Below are 18,646 nucleotides of genomic sequence, written 5' to 3' on the forward strand. Positions count from 1 at the left end.
CATATATGTGTGAACAATAATAATTATAGAAGAGATCATGAACTTGAGAGAAAGGTGGACAAGAAGAGTTTGAGGAGGAAAAGGAAGTGTGGAAATGATGTAATTACAGTACTTGTGTTGAAATTTTCAAAAAGTTATTTGAAAATGAGAAAAGTAACATCTCTGTTTCTACAATCTCCAAATAAAAATTTGCATGATTGAATTGCCAATGTGGTTATAAGGCCATCTGCTGGAGCATGGGCAGCCTCTCCATGACCATACCCCGGAAGAAAACTCTCACCCTGCCAACAGTCATCAATTGCCAATAGCTCTTCAGCTTGGGGTGGGGTTTGATGAGCCTTTCCCAAATCCTTGCTTTGACTGGTTCAGTCTTGCACAGGTCTTGTGCATATATTCACAGCTGCTGTGAATTCATGTGTTCATTAACCATGCCATGCTAAGCAAATATTGTCTGCAGATGTCCACTACCTTTGACTCTAACAATCTTTCTCCACTATAGTCCCTGAGCTCTTGGAGAGGGGGTTGGATATAGATGTCCCATTTAGAGTGGAACACTCAACAGTCTTATTCTCCACATGTTGATCAGTCTTTGGTCTCTGTATTAATCACTATCCACTGCAAAAAGAAGCTTCTCTAATGAGGGATGTGCAATACACTAATCTGTGAGTATAAAGGTAAGAGCTTAGAGGACAGCTTATTATTATGACCATTTAGCAGAATAATAGTGCTAGGTTCTCCCCAGTCATGAATTTGGGGTACCAGTTAATGGTACCAAACATGAGTTCCATCTTGTGGTGTGGGCCTTAAATCCAATCAGCAAATGGTTGGTTGCTCCAATAATATTCATGTCACTATTGCACCAGTGAACATATCTTGCCAGGCCAGTTGTTATTGTAGCTCCTAGGGTTCATAGCTAGGTAAGACTGTTGATTACTTTTCTTCCCAACTAGTGTACATAGACTCTTCCGGCACTGTGAAAGCTATTCAGCAGATGAAGCTTCCAGGTTGGTACCACTTTGATTTCTCCATATCTTATGGCTCAAGTATATGCTATCTTCAGAAATTATTACCATCAACTTATAGAGAGTAATCAAGAGTAATGACAATAATCTGAAATTTTGGAGGCATCTATAAGAACTCACTGACCAACAACTCAAAATGAGATATCCCATACCCAGCACTGGGCTTTGTATTTGATAGCCTATGGTATATGGGAGAGCCATCATCCCCCTCTTATATGGGAACTCCATTTAATCTCCTTTTATATCTGATATACATGTACATTTTAGGAAGCTTCTACAGAAGTAGGTTCCATTATGAATTTTTCAAATGATTTCAGTGTTAGTTACCCCTCCTCATACTCCATCCTCTACCCAGATCACCCATCCCCCACCCCATTTGACCTGTCCTGTTCTATTAGTCCTCTCTATCCCTTTATACCACTGCATTCTATTCCCCTGCATTGAAATTTACCCTCATGGCCCCTTAGTAGTTACCTGCCTTCTATGGGTATTTCAATTTAGACACACATATCTAAAGATTCAAAGCTAGCACCCACACATGAGAGAGAACACGTGATATTTGTCTTTCTGGGTCTGGGTTACCTCACTCAGGATGATTGTCTCCAGTTTCATCTTTTTACCTGTGAATTTGATCATTGTTTTTCTTAACAACTGAATAATATTCCATTGTACCATACCTTCATTATTCATTCATCAGCTGATGGATGTCTAGATTGTTTCCATTTCCTGACTATTGTGAATAGAGAAGCAATGAGCATGGATGAGTAGATACCTTTGTAGTAGGATATACAGTCCTTTGGGTATATGCCCAAGAATGGTATGGTGGGATCATATGACAGATCTATTTCTAGCTTTTTGAGGAACCTCCACACTGATTTCCATAGTAACTGCACCAGTAGGCACTCCTGCCAGCACTGACTTAAGTGCCCTCCTCTCCCCACAACCATGTCAGCATTTGTTTTATTGATCTTAACCATTCTAACTGACGTTAGATGAAATTTCATAGTTTTCATTTGAATTTCCCTAATGGTTAAAGATGTTGAACATTAAAAAAAAATATTTCTCGGGCATTTTGTATTTTTTCTTTTGAGAACTGTTTAGAACCATGTCTCAATTCTTAATTGGCTTGTTTATTTTCTTGATGTTTAGTTTTCTAAGTTCTTTATGTATTCTAGATACTAACCCTCTGTCAGATTATAACTGGTAATGACTTTTTCCCATTCTGTAGGCAGCCTCTTCACTCAAATGATGGTGTCCTTTGCTGTAAAGAAGCTTTTTAGTTTCATAGAGTTCCATTTATCATTGTTGGATTTAATGACTGTGCTTTAGGAGACCTGTTCAGAAAGTCCTTTCTTGTGCCTATAAGTTTCAGTGTTTTCCCTACTTTCTCCTCTATGAGATTTAGGGCCTTGATCCATTTAGAGTTGCGTTTTGTTCAAGGTTAGAGATAAAGATCTAGTTTCTTTCTTTTACATGCAGGGGTCCAACTCAACCATCACCAGTGGGTTTTAAAACAAAGCACATGACATTGGGAAGCAAATGTGGTAGGGGGATAGAAGAGGAATTGAAGAGGAGATTTGGGGGATGATTTGATCAAAACATATTATGTGCACGTATGAGAATTTTTTACAGAGAATTCTTAGATCACCCAAATTTGCATTACAGTTTTTCAAGCCCTGTGCACAAGGAAAAGTCCAGAGAATGACCTCTAAGCAAAATGATGATGATGGTGATGAACGAAAAATCTAAACCAAGAAAAGAAACCCAAAAGAAATTCAGCAGCTGAAAAGTACAATCAATGAAATGAAAATTTTAATCAATAGTACTCAAAGGTATATTTAAATAATCAAAAGTAATAATAATCAAATCTGAAGAGAGTAAAATGGAATTTATCGTGTCAGGGGGACAAAGGGAAAAGATCAAAAGAAAATGAACAGAGCCCAAGAGACCTGTGGGATACTATGATAGAAGGTATTCTAAAGAAATAAGCTAAAAACTACCCAAGTTTGAAGGAAGACAGGAACACAAACATCCAAGAAATCTAACAAAAATTTTCAAGCAAAATATACCCAAATAGGCTCATACTGAGACATTTTCCAATCCAGCTTTCAAAAGACCAACACAGAAGCTATTCTTGACAGTAGTTCAAAAGAAGCAATTCATCACATACAACGGATCATCAATAAGATTATCTGAAAATTTCTCATCCTTAACCTTAAGAAGCTGGAAGACGGTAAGCTGATTTATTTAAAGAGCTAAAAGAAAAAAAAATATGTCAACCAAGAATCTTGTATCTGGCAAAATTTCTTTTCACAAGTGCAGAAGAAATTAATACCTAAGTAGGAAATACATAAGCTGAGTTTCTCACCCCTAAAGCTCCCCTACAAACAATGCCAAAAGAAGTCCTGAAGATTGAAATGGAAAGACACTAGCTATGGATGTCATATGAAAGAATAAAGGTCTGAATAAATAAAAATACACAGGCAATAAGAAAAATTAGTGTTAGAGCAGTCTTGACTACTTCTTGCATTCTGTGCAATTTATGACACACCACAGTTTTTAAAGAATTATTCGTCCAGAAGCTAGTAATTTCACTTTCCTGTATAAATGTATATTTTATTTTCTACATAATTTAAGAGGCCAAAACATTTCAAATAACTATTGGTCTATGTTTCAGAGGCAGATAATGTATAATGCTAATTCTGTGCCATCAACCCAGTATATAATGATATAATTCTGTGCCATCAATGACAAAAGGAGTAAGACAGAAGTATTAAAGGAGTGGTGCTATTTTATTTGATATAGAAATCAAGCTGATGTAAATTCAAATTGTAATATTATAACTTTCAAATGCTAAATGTAATACCCATGGTAATCAGAAAGAATAGCTGCAGAGAAAAATACCAAAGGAAATAAGAAATGAATTGAAATGCTTTTCTACCAATAAATACACTAAACAGAATAATGGGCTGTGGGAAATGAGGAGCAAAAAGTTATGAGGGATATAGAAAGCAAATGTCAAAATGAGAGCAGGTCTCCTTTGTCCATAATTATTTTAAGTATAAATAAGTTAAATCTCTAATAAAAAATAAGAATGGATTTTAAAAAGAGAAAAGCATGATCAAACTATATGCTATCGACAAGAGATTCAATTTAAATCCAAAAAACTAGATTGAAAGTGAAAGGATGGAAAAGAATACTCTATGCAAACAGCAGTCATAAAGAATGAGAGCGCTATACAACATCAGCAGAACAGGCTTTAAATTTTAAAGGTTCCAAGAAGGACCTTGTATATAATAAAAGGTTCAATATGGCAAAGAGAATACAAATTATAAACATGTATATACCTAATAACACAAGAAGCAAAACTGACAGCATTGAAGTGAGAAATAAATAGTTCTACAATAATAGTTGCAGACGTCAATACCCTCTCTCAGTAATGGATAGACCAACTAAGCAGAGAGTAAGTAGGGAACTAGAGAAATACCACAATTCCGCTCTTCTTTATAACCCAAATAAAACTGGAGGCACATGTTCCTACCAAAGTTTGTGCACAAATAACCATATCTTATTGACAGCAGCTAACAAGGCAGAAGCAACTCAGGTACCCATCAGCAGAAGAACAAATGAATAAAGTGTTACATGTCCATTCATGTATTACTTAGCACTAAGAAGAGGATAGAGTTCTGATGCATGGCATAGATCCACCCAGAAAACATAAGGGAAAGAAGCCAGGGCCCTGTGTTATCTGATACCCTTCCAGCTATGTCCAGTTTTGTGACATTGAGATGCCACGTTCTCATCTACCAAGTTCACACTTGAAAACCAAGCCATTGGGTTACAAAAACCACTGCACAATGTTTTAAGTCAGCTTACAATTTCATATCAAGCCACATTCATAGCTATATTTGGCTTCACGCAGGTTATGAGCCACAGGCTAGATACCCATGGAGATGTAATCAGATTAGTTTTGGTTAGGAACTGCATAAAAGAAAATATGAAGTAACAGATACAGCTTTGTGCAGAAAAAGTAAAACTAGGTAGTAGTAATGGCTTCCAAACTGTACAAATAAATTAAAAACTGCTGACTTATACACATTGAAAAGGTGAGCTCTACATATGATGACATTTCAGAAAGCAATTATTTTCTTTATTAATTTGTCTTTGAAAATTTCATACATGAATATAACACATTCTCTCTCTCACCAGGTCTCCACCTCACTTTCATGTCTTTTTGTTTTGATTTTGCTTTTAAAAGGAAGCTATTTTATTTCAAATAGCATATTTAGGGGCTGGTTATTAAAGATCTGATAAAAGAACAGAACACTTCAAGTTCTCAAGACATCAATCCACTTTCTTGACTCTCTAATACTTGACCAGAGTACATAGGCTATTTTAGTGTGAACCATATTATCTCTATTCCAGAATCCCTGGTTGACTATAGTGTTTTCACATTCCTTCAACACGTTTAAATATTTATAAAATATATAAAAAGAAAACATTATAAATGAAAATCCAGATATAGAATGCAATCTAGAAAAATTTCTTGTTGCCATATAGCACTGAAGTGTATGGGGGACCACTTCCTTTTCTACACTGTCCTCAGAGTTCAAAATGCAGTTATGGAAACCCCAGAAGCCATGCTCATCACATCAAGCCTGCTTCAGATGCAGAGAGGCAGGCAGTGCTGCACAGTGCAATATGGTTACGGAGTATAATCTAGAGAAAACTTTGGAACTGCAGAATTCCTACGTTGGCATGATGTGAAGGTTGCCCACGAGGAAATGTCTCAGAGTAAAACTATTTCCAGGTGCCTTCGGCCAGAAGCTGGACAAAATAATCTAAGTAGGACATAATGTCTAGCCATGGTATTTGGGGACCAAAGTATACCTAAATAGTTTTTACATATGCCAGGAAACTTAAACCTTAATTGGAGAACAGTAATTAAAAGGAAGAAGGATAAAAATAGGTTTTCTACTAAGCATTAACATAAAACAAGACATTAAATAATACTTTCGACCTGATTAAATAAAATCAAGAAGCAGAAGTGTGACCAGACACCATGAACAAGAAAAATAAATCATATGTTAAAATTTTGCATGATTGTACTTCACGCATTAACTCAGTAGTTGTTTTTATATCTGTGTAGCACTGACAACACAGCAATAAAAACAAACAAGCAATAAGAAGACACTTCTGTCGTCCCAGTAATCCTCTGACTACTGTAAAGGAAATAATAAAATTCAATTAGGGAACATAAAACACTTGAAAAACAGCTGATCCAGGAGTCCTGAGAGCTGAAACACAGATTCATGCCTACCAATGACTAAGCAAAAGATATTGGATACATCAACTTAATCTTATGTCTTGAAAATTAAGCATGAGATCACCTATCTTGTGAATCTCATCACTTAAGTATAGGGATCACAAAGAAAATATGCAATATGCCTTGAAAACTATCAAAACCCCTGTAGCCTCAGTCTGGTGATGTTACTAGAGTGTTTGAAAATAAAAGTTTCTTGTAGGACTGGAGAGATGGCTCAGTGCTTAAGAACACTGGTTGCTCCTACAGAGGACCTGGGTTTGGTTCCCAGCAACTACATGGCAGCTAACAACCATCTGGAATTCCAGTTCCATGGGGCTCCGAAGCCCTCTTCTGATGTCTGTGGGCATTGCACTACATGGGTGTTCTTCTATGCATGTAGGCAATACACTCATACACATAAAATAAAAGTTATAATAAGTGATTTCAGCTAATGCTGACAGTGTACCAGGAGTTACCTAACCAGTAGCAGGTAGTCAAATACACTAGCAACACAAGCCAGCATATTTCCAAAGGCTCCAGCCTCTCTCTATGTAATCAGTGTAATTTCACCTAAATTGCATCTACAAGTCAAATTAAATTCATGTTCAAGTAATTTCCAGCCAGAGGGAGAAAAAATGAGTCAAACAGACTTCTATCAAGCTTTCAAACTGAGCAGCAATCGCCCTGTGCTTCTTCACTCTTCGGGGCATGTGCTTATCAACCTTATTTGAATCTTAACAAACGACAGAACTTTCAAACCACAGATAAACCCACTTGAAAGAAGAAAATAACCATTGTGTTAATTGTGACCACATTAACTGGACTGTTTTTATTTAAATTACTTCTGATAGAAAACACTGCCCTTGAAAGTAATGAAGTGCTTAAGACACAAGCAAAATATAAAATCTCAAAATTAAATACCTGAGGAAAATAAATTCAACTTGACTAACTACTTCACAATATTGTTGTCAAGTAATGAACATGTCTCCACCTGAATCTCTGGTGAGCACTAAGCCTAAGAAATAGTTAGCATCTATAGCTCTATGAAATAATGAAATCCAAGCAGTCTGTCTTTTTTAAGCTGGAGAAACAAAATAATCCTGCTTTTTCTCAAGCATGGGCAAATCTACTATGATAGCTAAAAGCTAAAATCTTAATCTTTCCCTTCCTGGCTCAGAATGAAAATAAACACTCTGTCCCAGACCTAAGATGTGATATCCCCTGTGGGTTTTCACGAATGAGAGGAAAAGTGATATTCATGGATGGATGAGTTTTGTATAATTTCCTATGACATAACCTTGTTTTGGAAGTAGAAAAATAAGCAGACCAACTGCAGGAAAGGCCTTAATTTTTTTATTTTAATTTTATTTTTATGTGTATGAGGGTTATGCCTGCATTGCACTCGTATCTTACAATGCCCACAGAGGTCAAAAGAGGTTGTCAGATCCCCTGGAACTGGAGCTACAGACAGTTGTTAGTTGCCATGTGGGTGCTGGGATTCAAACCCAGGTCTTCTGCAAGAGCAGCCGGTGCTCTTAACCACTGAGCCATCTCTCCAGCCCAGGCCTTAATAAATTTTTAGCAGCTTGTGTTGGACCAGAATTTCTTTGTACACAAAGACACCCTACAAAGCCTTCTGGAAGATGAGTAACTATGCAAGTCTCTTGGCTGTCTAGGGATAGAGCCATGTCTATGTGATACTGCCATACTCTGTCTTTGTGCTCTGGTCCAGCTCTTTTTCTGGAAAAACTAACAAATCCTTCCCTTTGTGCTCATACAGAAAGAGTTTGGCATCTGCCTTATCCCTTAAGGTGTGATTATTTTTTTCAGTCTCACAGCTAATTAGAGAAGGAAGAAGATACAAAGGGCACACCACACAACACCTCAAAAGCATGTGGGGATCTAGTTATCAGTCAGTCACTCATCACTCTGTTGTGGAAGGGGGATCCTGTTAGCAAAGTCCCAACGAGATAAGCACTGTCACTAACTTTGTCATCTCAAAATAAGTAACATCGAAACAAGGCTCGCCCGGGAGTAAGCACCAGAAACGATAGCTCAGAGATGTGGAGCAGCCTTGCTACATTTTCAGTTCCTGCTCGGTCTCTCAGTCTTGCCTGCAGATGTGCTACCATTGCAGGTTTAAGGACTGGCCCTCAGCTGGGCTTTCTGGATGACTGGCTCCCCCCTACATGATCCACGAGTGGAAATTCTAATGTACGTTCAGTGCATCAGTTGTCACAGACATGAAGGCACTTGCGTTCTGCAACTTCGGACTTACTTGCATTCCCGTGCCTCTGATCCCCAGAGAGAGAAGCATTGGGAGTCCCGGCTGGAGAAGGTTGGTGGAGGGATACGGAGGACACCCTTGTGCTCTCATTATAAGCCTTATTTATAAGAACACCTGGTCCTTGGACTTCACCATCCATCACTAGAGGCTCACTACCATTTGATTTGAAATAGGCCTTTTTTAATGTTCCTGAAAGACAAAATAAAAGATATTTTTAACAGTACTGGAAATATTTATTCTTAAAAAAAAAAAAAGTAAATATCAAGAAATGCCAGGACTCCTTTCCCATGTATCATCCTACCCAGGCAACCACGAAGATCAAGATAGCAGCTGCCTTTTCCGTAAGGGCAGAGGGCAGCAGTAGAGGTTTTCTTCTATCATGAGTCACACAGCCTGTAAGAAAACCATTGTCTTCTTGACAACTTCAGGCTTGGAGACTGAGTCTTGATTTCCTGGTACCAAAAGAATATAGGACAATTCTACCCCAGTTGAGTCACCAGGAATCAAACTGGTGAGTCCAGGAGTGTTTCTTTCTCTGTTTCTCCATTTTGCCTATTGTCACAAACTCTTGAACCCAGGACACACTCTATATAGCTCTCAGCTGTCTCTGCCACCCAGACAGTAAAGCCTGCTTACTTTCAACTTCATATTTCCCCAGAGTTTGAATTAAATTTCAGGATAAACAAAAATAACTGCATTCCGGTATTTACTACAACATATAGAATCCAAGATGAATCAAATTCTAATTACAGATCAAAATAAACAGAGAAGTTAAATTACGTTCATCTTGAACCTAGAAGCGAAACAGCACGAAATAAGGAAGCATGAATAAACAAAGATTGTTTACTGATCACATTCATAAAATAGAGAACCAAATGGAAGATTATTGAGAATCATTTAGTTTGTGTTTAGGCAGAAACTTTTAAAACTTTGAAAAAGATTGTATATTTTAACTCCATCAAAATAGACTGTGCCTGAAAAATATAGCACTGTAGTTGAGCATATCAACAAAAGCAAATGAAAATAATACTGAGCTATCCTTTGAAATACACCAGTGAATCCTTTAATTTGGCTCTCTCGCTTTTCTAAATATTCCCATGAATCATTAAACACAAAAGAAATAAAAATACAATATCAGTCTATGGAAAAAATTTCTCTACATGTGTCTGACACTTGGAAAACATTAACTCCAAATCAAAATAGAAAAGCAGCTGTTTTCTGGCTAGCTAAGGTCAGCAGTTTCATCTGCCAAAGGATTCTAAATAAAACACTGGAGTGTAAAAGCAAAGGCGCATGACACAGGTAACTCTCCTCAACCGGCTGTGTGATTGTGAAGTGGAAGGCGCACTTGTGAGGGAGAAGGAATCGTTCCACTGTTTTCCATTTCCAAATGATTCAGAATTTATCGTAGATCAAAATAAATGTATATGAGGCTTGATTATTGCATAACATGCATTGCATTCATGCAAAAGTTAGCTAAATAATTGCATACAATTTCATTTTTTTGTTAGTTCCCTTTCTTGCTAATTTTTGCATAGATTTCTCACATAATATATTCTGCTAATGTAGCTCTAATTAGTAAGATCCATTAAGTTGATTTCTTATCATGCTAACCCAAGAGTCAGCTACTTGCTCTGTTTAGCAAATGCCAATTCCTTACGTTAATACCCATGACTAACTCTACCAAGATGAGATCCTTATCATAGGAAATGTTGCAACAACTGTTCTAAATGGTTTTGTAATAATTAGTCTTATTAATGATTTTGTCCATATATTTTCTGTTCTATTTTATGAGTGTTTTGCCTGCATGTATGCAAGTGCAACCATGTATACAATGCCCATGGAGGCCAGAAGAGGGCACCATAACACCCTTAACCTGAGATTAAAGATAGTTGTTAGCTGCCATATGGGTGCTGGGAACTGAACCCAGATCCTCCATAAGAACAGCAGAGTCATCTCTTCTAGCCACTCTTGCCTGTATTTTTAACCTAACCACAGTGGTGAAAGTGTTACCAACATATTCTTCTTACCCAAAGAAGTCCTTCAAAATACTGCTGGGTTTTTGTTGTTTTTTTTTTTTTAGAAAATACTGGTTTGGAAAACAAGTTTCTTGAACAGGTAGTTTCTTTACTCTTAAACTCTATGTGTCAAAGCAATTTGGCAGAATATAGAAAAGGATAATATTTGATAGTTGATAAAGTTAATGTTCCTAAATGATATTTAGGAGGGATTTCAAAGGAAGGGAACAGAGAGAGGAGAAAGAAAAAAGGAGAGAGAAGATGGGGGAGAGAGAGAGACTTAATATAGGAGTTTTTAAGGTTTATTTATTTTTATTTTATGTCTGAGAGCATTTGCCAGCATGTGTATATATGCACATGGTGCCAGTGGAGGCCAGAAGAGAGCATCAGATCCCCTGGATCTGGATGTTGCTGGAGTTACACATGATTGTGAGCCACCATGTGGGAGCCAAACCCAGGTTGTCTACAAGAGCAGCAAGTGTTTTAACCACTGAGCCATCTCCAGCCCCAAGGATTCATTCTTAAAAGTCTGAACTCATTGGGAAATTTAGTTTCAAGCATCTCTGGAACCACCAACTTCTATGATAGCTCGTCATTTACTAAGCATTTCTGCAAAAATGAGAACTCAACAACGTTAAATGTTGTCAACCAGTACCATGATGCTCCATGTAAACATGCTGAGCACTAGGAGCCCAGAGCAGAGGTGCTGCCAGTACAGTTCCTTCAGACTGGTCGCATGAGTTTAAAATCCCCTTTCTACTGCTTTCTAGCTTTAGTTGAACAAACTCTCAACTGCCATGAAATAAAGGAAATAAAAGCACTTTCCTTCCAGGCTGGCTGTTGAGCTTATATTAGCTGATGCAAATACATAAACACTTGCAACAGCTCTTAGCTCACAGTAATCTTGCAATAGCTGTTGCTCATTACTGCAAAATAGAATGTTAATATCAGAAAATTTTTCATCCTTGGGGCTACTAAGGTAATTTTAAATAAATGTCACAATCCAATTCTTAGGCAAGTTAACCCTCACAAACTTCTTCTTCCTCACAAAATACCAATTTTCTGTTACTATAAAGTGTATCCCAGCATCACAAAATGGCTAAATTTCAAATGTGAATCATTTAACCCACTTTTGGAATGAGAAACTTGTGGCCCTTTAGGCTGTTATTAGCGGAGGGTCAATTCCATCAAGGATATACGGCTGAGTAGTTTCTGTGCTCCAAAATAAAAACACTTTAATGAGGTCTAAGAAATAATCTATAGTTTTAATAATAGTTCAATGTTAACAATCCTTTATAATGGATAAGAGCACTATGGTTGGCAACATAATACTTCCACAGAAATATGTATGTCCTAGTTCCCAGAACCCATAACTCTATTGTTTTATGTAACTTATATGACAAAAGAAACATTACAGATGCAATTAAATTAAGGATCCTAACATAGAGAATTATTCTAGACTATTCAACAGATTCTAATGTAATCGTGAGGGTCCTGAGAGGCAGATAAGGATGTGTGAAGTCATAAAATGCAAGAAACACTCAACAGGACATTATGTGCTTTGAAGATAAAATGGCATTACAAGACAAGGAAGGAATATAGGAAATCTACAGAAATTAGGGTAAGTAATGAAATGGATTACTCACCTAGAGTCTCTAGTGGGATTTTTGCCCAGTGATATCTATTTTGGACTTCTGACCTTCATAACTCTGAGATAACAGAGGTGTGCTTGAAGCTACCAAGTATGTGATAATTTGTTACAGCAGCAGTAAGAAACTAATACATGCTGCTAAATGTCTTCACTATAAGTATCAACTGAGTTGACCTTCCAACAATCCTATGAAATGAGTAATAGCATTCAGCACTCCTCAGAGAGTTAGAGAGAAGTACTGGAAGTTTGTGAGGGTTAACTTGCCTAAAAATTGGGTTGTAACATGACAGGTGGACATGTACATAATCCATTCTCCTCGCTCTGAACAAAGTATAGTTTTCTTAAGTCAGTCATTATATGCTTTCAGAATTTGTCTCCTTATTATGTGATTTTCTTTATATCTTTAGCTATGTGTAACACATTTACTTTGCATTTTCTACATACCAGGAACTGCATACTTTCTGCTAAGAACATATGATTTTGTAACAGGTCTTACCATCAACATGTTTATAGATTAGTTAAGTGAAGCAAGCATGTAATCTAAAAAACAGAAACCGTGTGCTTTGAGAATGATATGCAGGACAATTTTCTGGCAAAAAAATAAAGAAGCAGTGCCATTTCATATGAGAAAGTCAGGAGAGTTTTCTTAGGAGAGAGTGTCCTTGCAAATCTTCAAGGAGGATTACAGATTTTCTATGTTAAAACAAAGTATTTGTGGAGGAAATGGGGGTGGGGACATAAGAGGGAATAAAGCATTTTCTAAATAGAACGAAAGTCAAAAGGAATAGAAAACCCATGCAGGAAGTCATTCAACAAAGGTAGTACACAGGGAACCAGGCAACAGACTGGCGAGGCAGTGGAGGCCAGAAGGATAGGTCAGGTCAAAGGTTTAGAATATACCATGTTTGATGACAAGCTTTTGAAGGGTCTTATGAGAATGATCACTGTTGTAGTGAGGAGATGTTTGAAGGGGTCAAGTACAGAGCAGAATCTTAGGTAGGGCCTTGAAACAAGTCCAACCACAAGCAAACCTAGCAAGTATGAGTCTAGGCAGAGATATTTAATTGCTAATACAAGAGCCTCCAGACCTTTTGCACAGTAACCACAAAGTTCAAGATGGGGGCTGCTTCATCAGTTCAGAAAGAAAAACCTGAATGAGCACAGTCCCCAACATCCCCATAATAGCCCACTACTAACAATCCCACAAAACGTATGTAACATGAGTGAGAAATTGGCCTGTGTTTTTTTTTTAAATCACTAAGATTTGGAGATTTCATGTTGTTATTGTTATACAGCAGAGTCTAACCAATCCTGACTGATTAAAAAATAGAAAATGCAAAATCAACTAGTAGTTGCTTTTTTGTTGTTGTTAACTATTATGCAAAACTTGCCTGTAAAATACCTGTGCAGTATTCAAGGGGAAAAGATCTAAGCTGAAGCAAGGTAAAGAGTTCCTGCAGGATGCCTTGCCAGACTCCCCACAAAGTAGCCCCTCCACTTCATTCCCAGAGCACAGGCTCCTTACACTGTAGGGAAGGCATTCCAGCAGAATTGTATGCCTCCAACACCCAGAAAAGCATCTAGCACCAGCGCTGCCCCCATAATTGTTCACTGTGCACATAAATGATGAATGGAGTGATGCAAAGACGTTGTCAAGACAGGAATAGGTGTAAAGTGAGAAAGGAGCTTAGAACAGACACCTTGACATTCGGCGGACAGGCAGAGAAAGATGAGCTTAAAGGAACTAAACAAACACAGAGAGAAGATAGTGGGTCCTCATTTCTAAGTCTGGTTCAAATAAATATCAGTTTCAGATACAGAAAATTAGATTCTAAAAAGGCTTTGGTATCCTCAATGAGAAAGATCCACTGGCTTGAGAAGAATAGAAAGGGAAGATGGATTGCAGGAAGGGAGGAGGGATAGAGGCACAGAGATCCCCAGGGGAGCTTGCTGGAGTGGAGTCTGCGACTGGATTCTGCATTTCAAGGTCTCCTGGATGATGTGATGCTTCTGGTCCTAGGACCATGCTCTGAGTACAGAGCCTTTGATCATCATTTCAGAAAGGCTGAGACATAGATCAAACTTCAGCCTCAACATTTTACAAAGACACATGCTCACATTTGAAAACCGTGTTGGTGGATCTGCACCAGAAAGCCAGAGTTGTTCAAAGAAATTGACGATTTAAGTAAGTAATAAGGAATGAGGTCATGGAGGACCCTTATACTTTTTGGTGTGGGTAAATAAAAATCTGGGAAGTTTTCCATCTTAAAATGCTGCTCAGAAGTCAACTTTGTAAGTTAAGAAGTCCAGATTCTTATAATTCCAAATTTTTATAAAAGCCATAAACTGCTAAGAAATTTGCTGAGAGAAAAATTTTAAGTTCAGTGATCTCTAGCTCAGCAAGCATTAGAGGAAGAACATTTTCAAGGAAGAAAACTTTTCTCTTAAGTTCAAGAGAAATGGCTGATTTTTGTAAACTATATTTCTTATAGTTCCTCTAGCACTACATTTTTTCATTCTTCTTTGTGTTGAAAATAAAAAGTTAACAAACCATATCTCAATCTTTCACAGTCTGAAGAAAGCTAGAAAGGTAATCTTGGACCATTATTGATAAGCTTATAAATGAAACAAGAAAATCATATTTTAGATATGGATGAGTTTAAGACCTTTGTATTCAAGTCTTCAACAACTGGGAAAAAAATAGCAGCAATCTATGAGACTTTTGGACCTCAATCTTGGCGAGATTAAACTGCTACAAATAATAGTCTGAAAAAGCCAATTCAGATCAGACCCTGCAAATTTTATGATTCTATCCCACATACTCAGCCCATCTCATTCTATCTGTCACAACTGACAGCCCAGACACTGTCAGACTAGGAAGCCAGCCAGAGCAGTAGAGGTGGCAGGTGAGAGTTTGGTTCCTAACCGGGTCAAGCCTCATGAGATGGTCACGCCAAGTGTGTGGGGACATATAGCAGCCCTGTAGCAGTGCTCCAGGATGAGGAGGCTAGATGATTTAGAGAGAATGAGTGTGGATTACAGAATGCTAAATAGTATCTCCCATCCATGCCACTGTGCTCTGCACTGCTTTCTTGACAGAACAACTGATACAAGCAATAAAATCTTTTCATGTTATTTTGAACCCTGATAATATTCATTTGTTTCTTAGTGTCCCTTTAGTCACTGAATTCTAAGACTAGTTGGTACTTGCCTATAATGGATGGCAGTGGACCTTTAGATCCCGTGTACCTTCTGTTAAAAGGTTTCATTATATAATTTATAGATATAGATATCATATGAATCTGGAATGCCTTCCTAATGTATTTGGGAAAGCATTTGTAAGAATAGTATACACAGTAGTTAAAGACATAGATAAACGACTTCTAGAAGCTATATGGCTGTTGAGCCTGGTTCCAGGGTGGCTACCTCCTGTGAGTTGTTAGTCAGGGAAGCCCCTTAGCCTCTCTACTCCCACTCCATGTAACCTAGGCTACTGCCATTGCTGTTCACTACATGCTAAAACTACATCGATCGTAAGGCCTGATCATTGAAGATATCACACACTTTGGTTTCAGGACATGGAGAAATCAAGCAGGACTGAGATGGACACCCCCTCCCTGCTGGCTGGCATTTGCAGTGTCAGAAAATGCTATTCAGGCTACTGGAGAATTGTCTCCAGAAGTCCTGCCCAGTTATGGGTCCTATGTGCTGTACTACCACCATGCCAGGCAAGAGGTGTCCACGGGTGTAAAAGTGGCATGATTCATGGCTGCAACCAACTAATTTCCAATTTTAGGCCCAGTACTATAAGCCAGGGAAAAACTTATGGCTGTGGAAATTATAGGCCCCAATAGGTTGGTTATTGCTATTGTCTTCTTAAAGAGATGAAATTTATGCATCAAGTTGATTTCTAGCACTCATGTTTAATATCTAGAGATTACTATTGTTGTCAGAATTTGGAAGGAAATTCTTTCTTGCCGTGGAAGTGGTTACTGGTCAGGACCCATAACTGGCAAAATTGCTGAGAAAAAAGTGATTACTGTTGTAGCGGAGCATCTCAACACTCAGCCATAGATAAATGGAAATAACCAAGCATATATATCACCAAAGTTCAAGGAACATCACAGCAGAGGGGTGGAAAGAATGTAAGAGTCAGGGGAACAGGGGAGGGCATGGATTGTTGCCAAGCTAGTTCATCTGGATTGAAATGCTCCCTCAGGGAGGCATGGCAGAGGCTCACAAAACCTATAAGAAACTTCTAAGGCTCACAGGGCCCTTCCCCAAGGCTTTATAAGCAGTAAACAATTGCTGGAGGAGCAGAGACCCTTCAGGGTGGCTACCTACAAGCTGTGCACAAAACTCCAGTGACTCAGTTTTCAGGAGTTGTCACCCATGTTGGGGTGGGCTTTCTGGTGATGCAAGTACCTGAGTCACCCATCCATGCTTCTGTAAGTGACTCCAATAAATGCATTGATGCATCAAGCTAGACTTGGGTGGAATTGTTTATTTGGTCTCTCACAAGTGTCCTACCTGGAGTAAACAAATATTTATTTATGTCTCCCCAGGAAAAGTCATTCAACAACTATTAACAAGAAAAAAGGGAGACTGGGGGTATCTCAGTGATAGAGTGCTCACCCAGCACACACAGTTTTAAGTTCAATTCCTAGCAGTAGAAATGGACTAAAAACAAGATTGCAGGTGTTGGTAATGTCGTAGAGGAAAATGAACTGTGCATATTGTTTGTGGGAAAGTAAATCAGTGTGATCATTATAAAAAACATGATAGAGATTTTTTTGAAAATTAACAATAAGGGGCTGGAGAGATGGCTCAGTGGTTAAGAGCTTTAACTGCTCTTGCAGAGGACCCAGATTTGATTCCCAGCACCTACATGGTGGCTATGAGCCATCATTAACTTCAGTTCCAGGGGAATCTGAAGCCCTCTTCTGACCTCCGTGGTACTGCATGACACAGGTGCACTCATATACATGCACATAACACACTCATACACATAAAAATTTTTAAAATTACCAAGAATACAATCTCATCCAAAAATTCTGGGTAAATACATAAAGAAATTGAAATCAGATTCTCATTTCTATATTCCCATGTTTGTTGCAGCTTTATTCAGAATATCCAAGACCCAGAAGAATTTAATGACCACACTGTGCAGATGGATAAGGAAAATGTGGAAAGTGCATATAATGGGATAGTACCTAGTCTCAAAAAAGAAGACACATTTTAGCCAACTGCTATTTTACCATAATAAGACTATTAAAATATTTATCTCAAAGTAATTATTAATAAGAAAATAAAAATTCTTCAACTTCATAATGAACCTTATCATTTTTAAAAACATTTTCACAAATAATAATTAATCTGATTTTTTTAACAAAAATTTGTTACAATACTTCTGAACCTGGAAATTAAATTAAATTAAATGAGCTAGGCCACAGTAGACCCAATGCTACATGATTCCACATATGTGAGTACAGTCAGGTTCATAGAAGCAGAGATTAGAACAGAGTTCTGCCAGGAGGAACAGAGAAGTGTGGTATTACCAAGTGTACAAAGCTCCAGCTATGCAAGATTAATAAAATCAAGAGATCTACTGAATCATATAATGTCTGCAGTAACACCCTTATCATGAAGAAATGATCATAGCAAAATGAATTAATAAATAAGGCCAATGGGAGGAAATTTGAAGTGCTGAGCATGTGCGATGACGGCAGTGTGCTGAGTGTGTGTAATGACAGTGGTGTACTGACTGTGTGCCATGATGGCAGTGTGCTGACTGTGTGTAATGACGGCAGTGTGCTGAGTGTGTGTAATGACGGCAGTGTGCTGAACGTGTGCAATGACGGCGGTGTGCTGAGGGTGTGCAATGATAGCGGAGAGCTGACTGTGCAATGACAGTGGAACACTGAGTGTGTGCAATGATAGCGGAGAGCTGACTGTGCAATGACAGTGGAACACTGAGTGTGTGCAATGATAGCGGAGAGCTGACTGTGCAATGACAGTGGAACACTGAGTGTGTGCAATGATAGCGGAGAGCTGACTGTGCAATGACAGTGGAACACTGAGTGTGTGCAATGATAGCGGAGAGCTGACTGTGCAATGACAGTGGAACACTGAGTGTGTGCAATGATAGCGGAGAGCTGACTGTGCAATGACAGTGGAACACTGAGTGTGTGCAATGATAGCGGAGAGCTGACTGTGCAATGACAGTGGAACACTGAGTGTGTGCAATGATAGCGGAGAGCTGACTGTGCAATGACAGTGGAACACTGAGTGTGTGCAATGATAGCGGAGAGCTGACTGTGCAATGACAGTGGAACACTGAGTGTGTGCAATGATAGCGGAGAG

At 38.3% G+C, this 18,646-nt stretch overlaps 1 protein-coding gene across 4 annotated transcripts in view; it reads right to left on the reverse strand.

Annotated features, from left to right (window-relative positions):
• Positions 1–18,646, reverse strand: part of Corin (corin, serine peptidase) — a 277,674-nt gene that overhangs the window by 221,152 nt on the left and 37,876 nt on the right. For all 4 annotated transcript variants that reach the window (XM_029565706.1, XM_029565707.1, XM_029565705.1 and 1 more), the window contains exon 3: positions 8,606–8,803. In XM_029565706.1, coding sequence (XP_029421566.1) covers positions 8,606–8,803 — 198 coding nt within the window. The remainder of the gene's footprint in view (positions 1–8,605; positions 8,804–18,646) is intronic.

This window comes from Nannospalax galili, unplaced genomic scaffold (assembly GCF_000622305.1).
Source record: "Nannospalax galili isolate Female #2095 unplaced genomic scaffold, S.galili_v1.0 scaffold318, whole genome shotgun sequence".
Taxonomy (NCBI): Eukaryota; Metazoa; Chordata; class Mammalia; order Rodentia; family Spalacidae; genus Nannospalax; species Nannospalax galili.